Genomic DNA, 13,741 nt, shown 5'->3' on the forward strand with positions numbered 1-13,741 from the left:
TTCAAATTGTATTTGAAATAAACCAACATCTCAGACATTATGTCAAAATGTTATGGGGTTTCAAATCAAAAAATGACTTTCTGTTACAGAACAGGGCAATGATTTCATACATGTCCACTGTAGAGGACATCAGGACTTAAATCATGTTTATCAGGCATTTTGGGAGGCACAAGTGAATATGGAAATAAAATTATACGCAAATCAATATTCCTATGAAAATATTAGATATATTATTAAATAAAAATGTTGCCAATTATTACTCCAATCATTAAAATGTGAACGAAATGCTCCAAGAACACATCAATATGCAACTGTTTGTGCAGAATTCCATAATTCTTTGTTTTGTTTTTGGGGGGTGGCTTCATTGAAGAATATTGTCTCGCCCAGTGGCTGAAATTCAATCCAAAACTGTAATTCAATGTAGAACCTCCACTAAGTCTGATGGTTGAAATTGTGCTGCATTGAAGAAGCCTGTGGTCCTCCAGATCAGGCCCAGCACAAGCGTTTTGCTTAAATATCCTCACCATCCCATGGGATTCTTGGCACACAGCTGTTCTGTGCGATAAGCGAAAAAAATCTATTTTTTTTCTCCTTTCTCTACTTCACATGCTCCACTTGAGCAGACACAGTACAGGACGTCTTATCAGCCTATTTTTATGTTATTTTATTTGTATTTTCACAAACCAGTCATTCTGATCAATACTTAATTCTCCGTCACTGCTTAGGAAATTTCTCAGAGCATTTTAAACAGCCACGCAGAATGCGAAGTATACTTAACCCTGATTTAGATTTTCCACTAATTAGTTCTTATGTTTTTAAGTTAATTCTCATTATTGATGTTTTCTGCGGTAATGAATAGCCTTTTAGTTGTCTTGATTGCTGATTGATTCTCTTTCAGTTTGTTATTCTTCAGCGTGTATGGTTAGCATTTGGAGGGTTGCAACTATCCTTATAAAGTGTTAATAATCATTCTAATTCTGTGAGAATTGAGAAGTCCACAACACAACTATAATGACAACACCACAGAGAAACAATTTTGTTGGAATCACTTTCAGAAGATTTTTTTTTTTTTCAGCTAAAGAGCTATAAATACATTAAAAGCCAATCAGAATCCACCTGACAATGGCCATGTACTCACTGCAGCAAAGTGTGGTTGTCAGTTCACCTTTTAATGGATTAGTTCACTCTAGAATTAAAATTTCCTGACAATTTCCATCGGTGTGGATGCTAATATTGTTATCTTTATCTTTGTAGTTTTTGTTCTTGCAGCATTGCAACACTAATATTGGTAAATAAATGCTTCAAATATGCAGCTGTTGTACTATGCAAAGTATAACCAGGACAAAACATGTTAGCTTGAGATTAGTTTGAGAGAATCACTCAACCACTTACATGTGCACAGACATATATACTGCCTTCAACTCATGTGGATACCAAGTGAGTTGGTGTTTCTTTAACGCTCATCTTTGTTCTCCTCACAGGATGTTGGTTTCAGTCACTCATCATACCTGCTGGTGTTCAGTCTGCTGTGCTGTCTGGGTATCATACTCTGTCTGGCCACATCAGTGGCTGTGGAGTGGACAGGCCTGCAGGTGGCCAAAAAACTACACCACAATCTGCTCAATAATATTATCCTTGCCCCAATGAGGTACATCTTAACCTTCATATTCCTGAATTGTTATTGTATATTGTGTCTAATTTGTCATGGCTGATTCACAGCGTATGTGGGTATGTATTAGATGAGAGGACATGAGAATAGGGTTGAGAGAGTTTATGTGTGTCTTGTTTTATTGCTCTTTGCCTGTGTACCCTATGGCTCATTTAGCAAAGCAAACAAAGTTTGGGGGATTTAGTGACTTGGTAACACTCTAAGTGCTCAGGGGAGGACATCTGGACAGACAGGGTGATATGCTAATCTGTGTTTTTATTATAATATTGGTTTACCTGCATGTTCTGTGACCATTAAATGACAGAACCATGAACATGCAAATGTATTAAATTATTGAAATATCTTGATATTGAAAAATCTTTCATGTAAAATTAAGGTCAAAGTGGTTTGGCTGATGGAGAAAGTCCCTGCTTTAGGTTATAGTTTAGCCCAAAAAAAATAATTTTAAAATTGTGTATTTTTTCCATGGAATGCCAAATGAGATATTTATCAGAATGCCATAGCTGCTCTTTTACAAGCAATGAAAGTGGATGAGGACTTGCAAACTTCTAAAGGACAAAAAAAAAAAAAAAAAAATCCATTTCACATGTACTGTGTACTCGTGAAAGCATGAATAAAGACTTCAAAATTTTGCTAATACAAAGCTTTCGTAAGACTTCAGACTCAAAGGTCTTGCAATATAGTGCAAGAGTCATATGGAATACTGTTTTTGGTACTTGATAAACTTGGTCACCATCCAGTTTTGTTGTATAAAAAAAAAGTGTCCTGTGGCTAAATTTGAAAAAAGATTTCAAATTGTTCCATCCTTTTCTTTCTAGGCTCTTTGAAACGACTCCTTTAGCAAGCATATTAAACCGTTTCTCTTCTGATACCAATACAATAGATCAGGTATGATGTAACGATACCAAAATCAAATGATGCTTCTGTCTGAGGCAGTATTTTTCCTTGCTTGACTATTAGAACAGCATTTAGTGATAGCTTTTAAATAACTCCATATGAATATTTCTGTTTCAGCACATTCCTGCCACTCTGGAGTGTTTGAGTCGCTCCACGCTGCTGTGTGTGTCAGCTCTGGGTGTGATCTCATACGTCACGCCGGTTTTCCTCATCGTACTCGTACCGCTGGCCATCGCCTGCTACTTCATCCAGAAATACTTCAGAGTCGCATCAAAGTAAACAGTCAGATTCATTTATCAGATGGTTAACGGTTTACTTTTCCGTTGCGGTTGCAATGCTTTGCCCATATTTATTTTGCTTGATTTTGATTTAATATTTATTTATCCTGGAATGATATTGTATATCTTAAAATATTGGTGAAAATCATGTATTCGATGGTAATTTAATGCAGTTTAATCTAGATAATTCTAACAGAATTTAGAATTCAGTCACATTTATTTTTAATACTTAATAGACATTTAATCCAAAAATGAAATTCTATCATCATTCACTCATCCTCATGCCACACCTCTACTGTATGTGACTTTCTTTCTTCATATGAATATAAATAAAGATTTTTTGAAAATAATCCTGAAATAGTCCATATGATGCAATGGGCGCCCAAAAGTTAAAGCTCAAAAAAGCACATACAACCATCATGACGGTAATCCATATGACTGTAGTGGATGAACCAATGTCTTCTGAAGAAAACCAACAGGTGTGTATAAGAAAAATATCATAACTGTCATACACGCATTCAAAAAGTTGCAAGTTGTTTGTGTTGTGAAGTTTGCATGAAAAGTGGCGGTCCACAAATGCGTGTATTACAATTGGATGGAAAGGAAATGGTTTATAGTAAAAAAAAAAAAACTATAAACAATTACTTCCACCCAACAGCTGTACATTCATTCCCAATATGATTGAGTTTATGCTTGACATAAACATTAGCATGTTGGGAATTATGAAGTAAGCATATTGTAAGGTGTGATGTAAAGTTGTTGTAAAGCTAATGCGAAGCACAGTTGATGCTCTCAAACTTGAGTTTACACGTGACGTAAACGCAAGTGCGTTGTGAAGTGTAAGCATCGTTATGAATCACTCACGAAAAGTGGTGTGGAAGCATAGAGAAACGTCACTTCTTGCTCAAACTCTACAATGCAACAGAAGGTCGAGTTTACATTTGATGTAAATGCAAGCATGTTGTAAAGCGCTAGTGTGAAACTCATGCGAGAAGTGATGTGAAAGTACAGTGGAATATGTCACGTAAGCTTGACACTCTTGAACGCGTGGAAGCAATGATTTATGGCTACAAAGTTTTGTAAGGGTTTACACTTGACGTCAATGCATTGTAAAGTATGATGTAAGCATGTGTGCTGAAGTGTGTATAAAGCTTGTAAAGCTCTCGCGGGAAATTATGTGGAAGCAGCATCACTTCTCGTGCGAGCGTCAATGCAAAAACTTCTCAAGCGTAAACCTGACTCTCTCTTGAATGCACGCTAGCTGGAAACCATGTTTTATAGTCAAGTTTACTTTGATTCATCCACTGGGGTTGCATGGATTACTACCATGATGGTTGTATGTACTTGTATGGACTCACAGAGATGGATGTTTCTAAAAACCTTCATCCGTGTCTGAAGAGAGAACGTCATATACATCGGGGGCTGCATGAGGGTGAGTAAATGAGAGAATTTTCATATTTGGCTGAACTATTTAAGCATTAAAACTGTTTAGTTAAAGTGACCTGCGTGTGCATTTGCAGAGATCTCCAGCAGCTAGAAGACAGCACACAGCTTCCTCTGCTCTCACACTTCTCTGAGACAGTAGAGGGGCTCACAACCATCAGAGCGTTCAGGTGCGCAGAACGATGTTTGAGTGTCAGTCTTCTTCAGTCACTCTGCTAAATGCTTTCCATATAAACACATTCTTCTGGTACTTTCCTTTCTTAGGTATGAGCCTAGATTCAGACAGAGACTTCTAGAGTTCACAGATGCCAATAACATGGCCTCTCTCTTCCTCACAGCGGCCAATCGCTGGCTGGAGGTTCGAATGGTGTGTTTATAAGCCACACAAGTCATTGTTGTTGTTACTGTTTGGTCCAGTTTCCATGTAGTCTTCGTTTGATCAAATGCTACCTAAAATAGGCTCAGAAGTAACTGTGATTCTGTTCTGATCTCCTGCAGGAGTACATCGGGGCCTGTATTGTCCTGATAGCAGCTGTGGCGTCCATCACAAACTCTCTGTACAATCATCTGTCCACGGGGCTGGTGGGGCTGGGACTCACATACGCCCTCATGGTGAGAACACAAGCATAACTATATATACTTCCTACACACTGATCATCAGTAATATTGGATAACTTATTTGTATTTTATCTCTCAGGTGTCCAACTATCTAAACTGGATGGTGCGTAATCTGGCAGACATGGAGGTGCAGCTGGGAGCTGTGAAGAAAATAAAAGCCCTGCTGAGGACTGTACCTGAAAACTACGAGGGTCTGTTGTGTGAGTATCAAGACCCACTGGATATATGAGCCCCGTTTACTGACTACAGCTGCTTCGTCCTTCACTTCGAGTCTCATTTTCGCTGGACTTGTGCACTCAGCATTTGTCTCCTTCATTTCCTGTTTTCTCAGTTTCTGTCCATCTCTGTGTAACTTAGGCCTCTTATCTCTTTGGTTAAATGTTTCTCTCTCAGCGGCGTCTCAAGTTCCTGAGGGTTGGCCTCAGCAGGGTAAGATTCAGATCCAGAATCTGAGCGTGAGGTACGACAGCACACTGAAGGCGGTCCTCAAACACGTCAATGCCCACATCAGCCCGGGACAAAAGGTACTGAAGTCAAAAACACTTAAGACAAATATCACTGCTTTTCTGGCTGTGTTAATTATAACATTACAATATTTTAAAATATGAAATGTTTAAAAATTGTGTGTATGTGTGTGTGTATATATATATATATATATATATATATATATATAATATTTACAAATATATCTAAATAATAAATTGAATATCATAAAATATTAAAAAAGTGAAAATTTGTATAGGTCATTTATACTAAAATATATATATAAAAAAACAATTAAAATAATTTATAATAAATATTGTAATATTACACATTTATACATATTACTAAATCTTTGTTGTTTTGATCTGTTATAGGTTGGAATCTGTGGTAGAACAGGAAGTGGCAAGTCGTCTTTCTCCTTAGCCTTTTTCCGGATGGTGGACACATTTGAAGGTGACTAATTTTTCTAGTTGAAACTAATGTAATGTAAATGACAGAGTATGTTTAATATATGGCATGGATTTTAAGTCTGTATGATTTAACAGGGCGTATAATCATTGATGACATTGATATAGCAAAGCTGCCCCTTCAGACGCTGAGGTCGCGCTTCTCTATTATTCTGCAAGATCCCTTCTTATTCAGCGGAACCATCCGGTGCGTCCCATGAAACCAAATACTGCATGAAGTCAATGATATTGACACAATATCCTAAACAATAGAATTTCATACATTTACATTTTAACATAATCAGTTTGAATATGATACATGAGATATGATTTCACAAACGACCTATGTACATTATGAATGCAAAACAGACAAGCGTAAATAAGCATTGACATATCATTTATCACTGCCATTTTCTTTCTAAATGTACCATCGCAACAGCAGAGTGAACTCATTTTTGTTCTGTTTCAGTGTTTTTAAAAGCCTCACAAATCACACATCAGTGTGGGACTGAAGAACTGAAGGATTTCTATGGCAAGCTGAATTTATAATGAAGTTTTACAATACCTCATCTTCTTCTGTTCAGGTTTAATCTAGATCCAGAGATGAAGGCTACAGACAGCATGCTGTGGGAGGCCTTAGAAATTGCACAACTCAAACAAGTAGTTAAAACCCTGCCCGGAGGACTAGGTAAGACATAAAACATGCCAGATTCTGATAGAAATCCAATGTTAAAGGGATAATTTACCCAAAACATGACAATTCTGTCATTACTCAACTTTTTTCTTCTGTGGAACATGAAAAATATCCCTTCAGTCCATTAAACCCTGTAAGCCTGACATACGAAATGACCAAAAAAGTGTTTATTTAACCTTTAGAGAAAAACTCTGTTGTTGCGTATCGTATTTGATACATAAGGCTTTTATGGTTCATTATATGATATAATCAGAATATGGAGAAGAAGAAAAAAACACCTCAGTTGTATTCAGAGGCTCACGCTGAGCAGAAATATGCAATTTGGTGCAGATGCTGATGTTTATATGAAAAAAATGTATGATGAAATTCTGACAGCTTGTAAATCAGTTTGAGTTAAATAATAGCGGACTACATAGAATCATATAAATAGCAGTTTTCAACTCTACATTTCCCATAAGATGATATTTGAATGTTTAGTTTTATGATCAAAGCTCTGTAGTTTTAAAACAAATAATGCAATGCATTACAATGATGATACAAATAGGCTAAATGTTAATCAAAAACCTGATGGAGTCACATTTTGACAATTTTTCTAATATATATGCGCATGGATAATTAAGTAATCAAGCAAAAAGTTGCTTCAGTAAAGTAAGTGTTCATCTTCAAATAACAATATAAGTGTTATTCTTATGTTTACTTTATAAAAATCAGGATTTCACAGCAAAAAGACACATGAACCACAACCTCAAGGTGGATTATTTTACAATGAAACTATTAGACTTCTTACTTGATAAAAGTATAAACAATCAATCAGAAGACAGAAGGGATGTAAAAAGGTTTGAGCACATCAGATTGACTGTGTGGTCAGCTGAGAATCACATCAAAGCAGCTGCACCAACATTTCACTCTGAACACACAAAAACCATTTAGACTGCGAATCAAAAGCACTCTAAATATATGACTGATGATCTTTCACCTTGTGTTTCAGATGCCATAATAACTGAAGGTGGGGAGAACTTCAGCCAGGGGCAGCGTCAACTCTTCTGTCTGGCGCGCGCATTCGTGCGGAAGAGCAGTATTCTGATTATGGACGAGGCCACTGCTTCTATAGACATGGCTACGGTGTGTGTGTGTGTGTGTGTGTGTAGTAGTACAAGAGAGAGTCTGAGAGGTAGAAGAAAAACACCCAGGGGCCGAGACCTCGATGCACTTCACTCGATTTTCAAGCACTTTTCTCCTCTGGCTTCATCTATTTGAATAAATGAAGCGTGTCTCTGTTTAATAGAGCAACGGACACAGTTTGGGTCAGTTTGAATAATTCAAAATAAAAGTGTCTGCTTGAAAAGTGCTGGTGTTTATACACCTACAGATTGATTAAGAATTAAATATAAAAATCCCATTCCAGAATGAATGCAAGCCATCAGTAAAGCACTAATATATAAGTAATGTATACTGAAATACATGACCTTTTCAATTAAATCACTTAAATTTTAATAATAATAATAATAATATTATAATTAAATAATAATTTTTGTAAATACATATATTGGAGAAATGCAATTAAAAATGATAAAATAACAATTCTGTTTTAGGTTAATCCTAAAAATTAGGTATTATAAAAAAAAGTTACAGATTATTAAAAAAAAGGTATAATATATTATAGTGCTGTTTTTAATGTTAGGTAAAAAGTTAGAAATCAAATAAAGAATAATGTAATGATTATATTAATACTGTTGTTTTAATAGATAAGGTTAAAAAGAAATATAAAAAAAACAATATAATATAATGCTGTTTTTAATGTTAGGTTAAAAAAAACTTGGATTATAAAACATTATCATATAATGCTTTTTAAGAAACAGGTTACATTTAAAAGTTAGAAATTATGAACAAATATATAATTTAATAATTATATTAATAATGCTCTTTTTAATAGGCTTCAAGGGTTAGAAATTATTTAAAAGTTTATATTATAATTCTAAACATATTTATAATGCTCTTTTTTAGGTTATGCTAAAAAGTTTGGAATTATAAAAACTAAATATTATATAGCGGGTTAGGTTAAAAGGTTTGAATTTATTTTATATATATATATATATATATATATATATATATATATATATATATATACACATACATACATATACATATACACACACACACACACACACAACTATATTTTATATTAATAGTGCTTTTTTTAATAGGTTAGGTTCTAAAGTTTTTAAATATAAAACACATTATATAATATTACATCATTATATTATATTATGTCAATAATGCTCTTTTTTAATAGGAGAGCATTCTACAAAAAGTTGTGATGACTGCCTTCGCCGACAGAACTGTGGTCACCATCGCGGTAAGTTTCTTTTTAGGTTGCTTTCTGACTTTAATATTTAAAGTCCGGTTGTCACTGAAGTCTGATATCATGACGACGATTGAATGCTTTTAATGATCGAGAGGCATTCATCCTGGTCAAACAGGGTCTCAGGCATTTCAACGTCATTGTGTGTGTGTGTTTCCGCAGCATCGTGTGCACACAATCCTGAATGCAGACCTGGTGATTGTGATGAAGAGAGGAGTCATTCTGGAGTTTGACAAACCAGAGGTTCTCCTCAGTCAAGAGGACAGTGTGTTTGCGTCGTTCGTGCGAGCCGACAAATAAACCAGAGACCATCTACTGAAAGTGCAATTGTTCCATGAAGAATGAATAATTTATTACTGCGATTGTCATCACATTTGTAAATAAAATGTTAATCATTTATTAATAAAACTATATAAACAATGCTCTTTTAAAATATTTCCCTTTATTTTTAATCCTGCTAAATATGTCACTTGATTATAGTACAGTAAGCTATAGTGTATTACAGTTGTCTATAGTATAAGATAGAATAGTTTGTCTCATTTGAACAGGCATCCTCATTTTTTATTGTCAATGCAGAAAGAAATGAAGAAAAATATTGCAGATTATAGTGTAGCATAGTACTTTATGGTTGCCTATAATTTATTATGCTAATTTGTTAAACATTAAATTAGAAAAATACATTTAAAAAGATATATAATATATATAAAAAACTTTTTAATAGGTTATATTTAAAATGCTCTTTTTAATAGTCAGAAATTATATGTAAATATTAAATGTAACAATAATATAATAGATTGGTTTAAAAAGTTGGAAATAAGCAAAAACAATGTACTGTTAGGAGTAACTGAATAACTCGGGATATTGGTTTATTTCGCATCAGAGGGAGTCTAACGCACGTTTATAAACCGAATAACTTAAGTAATTTGTGGATTAGTGCGTACTGGAGACGTGAACCATTTCAAATGAACTGGTTTAAACTGGTTCAACCGGTTCACTAAGAAGATCCGGTTAAATAGAACGATTCGTTCTCGATCCGGACATCACTAGACGAGACAAAAACAATAAAACCCATTACAAACGAGCATTTGCTGCATTCGGTGGGGACATAATTACTAATTATAATGACTTATACTGTCTTTTTACGCGTTGCGTATCACGCTGCGTAAACATAAAACCATGTCTGCATTTGTGATCGGAGAAATGACAAACAACAAGCTTAGTCTACACCAGGGTTATTCAAATCTTGCCCTGGAGGGCCAATGCGGTGCAGAGTTTGGCTCCTACCCTAGTCAAACACACCTGAGCATGCTAATCAATGTTTTTGGGATCATTAGAAAATCACAGAGAGGTGACTTTGATCAGGGTTGGAGCCAAAAACTCTGCAGCAAAATTTCAATAAACCTCAACAACACAACAAAAAACACACACACTAAAAACACACAAATTATTTACATTGAAGCACGAACGTTACCTTACAGCTGTGAGTCAGAAGCGCCAGACTGTCCTTGCAAAGTTTAAACTGACCAACTTTATAGAAACAGCTGTTGTGCCACAGACACGTTGCAGGCTACTGGTTCAGGAAACAGTCCTCATCCTCCATAAAATGCGCAGCACACATCGGAATATTTGGGTTGAACTGTTCTGGAACAGTGTTGAAATACAACTTTACTACTTCTAGTCATGTCCTCTTTTGGAAGACCAAACAAAGTTTAATTTCAACGAAACACACAGCGACTCCACAACATGGCAGCTGCCGCAACAGAGAGAATAAAAGTTACGCCTTCTTTCTTTGCGTGAACATCTGGGTGGCGTTATGCAAATCTTCCCACATAGTGACGTAGAGATGTGGGGGCGTGTTAGAACGAGCCGTTTTAGGGGGGTGTGGACGGGTATTAACTTTGATAAAGAATATCTCTTTGGATTTGAAACTTTAGTCTTTGCAACTTTACAGATCTTCCTTACGCACCAAGAACTTGTAACCCTCCAAAGAGAAAGGAAAAACTCAAATTGCATCATATGACCCCTTTAAAAGTAAAATGTAAAACTTTTTAATAGATAAGAGGTTGAAGTTAGTGATGACATTCAGCCAAGTATGAACCCATAAAATTCAATTTAACCCATCCGAAGAGTGCACAATTCGAGCCATTTTATGCTGGGTTAGAAAAGGGCAAAGTCATGGTAAAGGTGAAATAATAAACTCTCCCCACCCACAATAGCAGACTGCTTTTTTCCGACTCTCACAAAAGATTAAAATAGTTGTTGTTGTTTTTTTTTACTAATAAAACATGGATTAATTTATAATGATAAAAAATGTTTACAAAAGATTAAAATAGTTGTTGTTGTTTTTTTTTACTAATAAAACATGGATTAATTTATATTGATTAGATATATTGATATTTTTTAACAGGCTGAGGTTAAAAAGTTACAAATTATTTTTTAAATAAAATCCAATATCAATATTAAAATTATTAATAATAATAAAAAATAAATATAATACAACAACAAAAAAATATTATTATTAAAGAATTCTACAGCACAGTACAGCATTGTGGAGACTCCCTTGACCATAGCCTACTATAGTTTTGTTTCTTTAGAACTGCAGTCCTCACTGTGACATAAGTGTAGTGTATATTAGCTCAGTCTAGAGTGGCGTTTATTTGTTAACGCAGAGCGGCTTCTTGGCGTTTAGCACGCATGCCCTGCGCTGAGCGATTCTTTCTGTCCTGCCCAATGTCACATCTGAAGATATGAGAGAAAATATCCGGTTGCAATTGACAGGCAACGGCAGCCGGAGCACTAAAAGTGGCATCTTCCCACGGGACCTCCTCACCTCCTGTGAGCGCGCAGCGCCCGGACAGACAGCGAGCGCGCAGGCTTTGTGCGGAAAAAAAAAGATGAGCCACGATAGAATTTAGTAGCGCAGCCGCGAAATTATAGCATGGACCAGCTATGTTGTCCAGAAAAGGACTCATTCCCGAGGATTATCTGCTGACTCGTTTGGCGGAGGATGTGTTACAGCCCAAATTCAAGACTAAATTGCGGAAGGCGCGATTCGTCGCCAAGAACGGAACTTGCAACGTCGCTCACACGAACATTCGTGAACAAGGACGCTTTCTCCAGGACGTCTTCACTACGCTAGTGGACCTAAAATGGCTTCACACCCTCCTGATCTTCACCATGTCGTTCCTGTGCAGTTGGCTCTTGTTCGGGATGATCTGGTGGCTCATCGCGTTCGCGCACGGAGATCTGGACCAGAAAGGTGACGACTTTGTGCCGTGCGTAACGGACATCCACTCGTTCTCCTCCGCCTTTCTGTTCTCCATCGAAGTCCAAGTGACCATAGGTTTTGGCGGACGGATGATCACGGAGGAGTGCGTGTCGGCCATCGTGATACTGATCATTCAAAACATAGTAGGTCTGGTGATCAATGCCATCATGTTAGGATGCATCTTCATGAAAACAGCGCAAGCGAACCGGCGAGCGGAAACGCTCATCTTCAGCAAACACGCGGTTATTACCGTCAGAAACAACAAGCTGTGCTTCATGTTTCGCCTCGGGGACTTGAGGAAGAGCATGATCATCAGTGCCACCGTGCACGTGCAGGTGGTGCGCAAGACCGTCACCAGTGAAGGCGAGATCGTGCCTTTGGACCAGATAGACATCCAGATGGACAACCCTGTGGGCACCAACAGCATCTTCCTGGTGTCTCCCCTCATCATCAGTCACGTCATTGATAAAAACAGCCCTCTGTATGACCTGTCGGCGGCGGATCTGCAGCACGAGGACATCGAGGTGATCGTCGTTCTGGAGGGGGTGGTGGAGACCACCGGCATCACCACCCAAGCGCGGACCTCTTACCTGTCCGAGGAGATCCTGTGGGGTCACAGGTTTGTGCCTACGGTGTCTGAGGAGGATGGGATGTACGCCGTGGACTATTCTAAGTTTGGAAACACCGTTAAAGTTGCGACGCCGAGCTGCAGCGCGCGCGCGCTGGATGACGCGGGAGGGCTGGAGAGCTTCAGAGCGCAGGAGGGCAGCAGCGGCGGCGCGTCAGTGAGGAGGAGAATCAAACATCAAAACACCAAAGAACTGTAAACTCACTCTGTCATTAACCTCCCGAGACACAACGAAAGGGTTTGACAGTTTTATTTGTTTCATATAACTCTACTGGAATAAAAAGTATATATATATATATATATATATATATATATATATATATATATATATATATATATATATATATATATATATATATATATATATATATATAAATATATACATACACACATTTAATTTATAAATACACAACTTTTTTATATTTGGAATTGTGATATAAATTTAATGTTACTTTTTAAAATATTTTTTACATAGGATGCTTATTGTATAAATACATTCATAATATTAATTGTAATAATTCATAATAGGCTAATTAATATATTAATGTTTAATATTTAAATCAGATTTTTACAATTAATTTAATCTGAGATCTCTCATTTAAAATATAAATATATTAAAAATCAACATTAAACATTATAGATTATTTTTTAAATGTAATATTTTTATGTATCTTTTTTGTATTTATTTATAATTTGCTCTCTAAATATTAATTCATTCATTTTGTTTTATATTTCATATTTTTATTGAATTTTTAATCCAAATTTTAATCTGAGATCACTTTAAAAAATGTATAATTATTTATTACAACAAAACAGTATCCACATGTCAAATGAATTGGTAAGTCTCGGGAGGTTAATGCTAAAAATAACACGTCTGTATGTACAGTAAAAGACTAAAGCAATACTAGCCTATATTAATATTATATATTTTAGTGAGAATATTCAGTTTTAAGAA

The 13,741-nt window shown here is 36.1% G+C and overlaps 2 protein-coding genes across 2 annotated transcripts in view; both read left to right on the forward strand.

Annotated features, from left to right (window-relative positions):
- The window catches only part of LOC109053380 (ATP-binding cassette sub-family C member 8-like), a 57,260-nt gene extending 47,865 nt beyond the window's left edge, over nt 1-9,395 (forward strand). Inside the window, 14 exon segments of the mRNA XM_042715683.1 lie at nt 1,482-1,648; nt 2,488-2,557; nt 2,684-2,841; nt 4,365-4,457; nt 4,552-4,654; nt 4,786-4,899; nt 4,985-5,105; nt 5,299-5,429; nt 5,763-5,841; nt 5,934-6,042; nt 6,419-6,522; nt 7,517-7,650; nt 8,822-8,884; nt 9,053-9,395. Coding sequence (XP_042571617.1) covers nt 1,482-1,648; nt 2,488-2,557; nt 2,684-2,841; nt 4,365-4,457; nt 4,552-4,654; nt 4,786-4,899; nt 4,985-5,105; nt 5,299-5,429; nt 5,763-5,841; nt 5,934-6,042; nt 6,419-6,522; nt 7,517-7,650; nt 8,822-8,884; nt 9,053-9,190 — 1,584 coding nt within the window. The 3' untranslated portion in view covers nt 9,191-9,395.
- A 2,069-nt stretch (nt 9,396-11,464) lies between these two features.
- LOC109053381 (ATP-sensitive inward rectifier potassium channel 11-like) lies at nt 11,465-13,110 on the forward strand. The gene has a single exon (XM_019070781.2). The coding sequence runs from the start codon at nt 11,840-11,842 to the stop codon at nt 12,983-12,985; it is 1,146 nt and encodes a 381-aa protein (XP_018926326.2). The 5' UTR covers nt 11,465-11,839; the 3' UTR covers nt 12,986-13,110.
- The last annotated feature ends 631 nt before the right edge of the window (nt 13,111-13,741 follow it).

This window comes from Cyprinus carpio, chromosome A25, assembly GCF_018340385.1.
Source record: "Cyprinus carpio isolate SPL01 chromosome A25, ASM1834038v1, whole genome shotgun sequence".
NCBI lineage: Eukaryota > Metazoa > Chordata > Actinopteri > Cypriniformes > Cyprinidae > Cyprinus > Cyprinus carpio.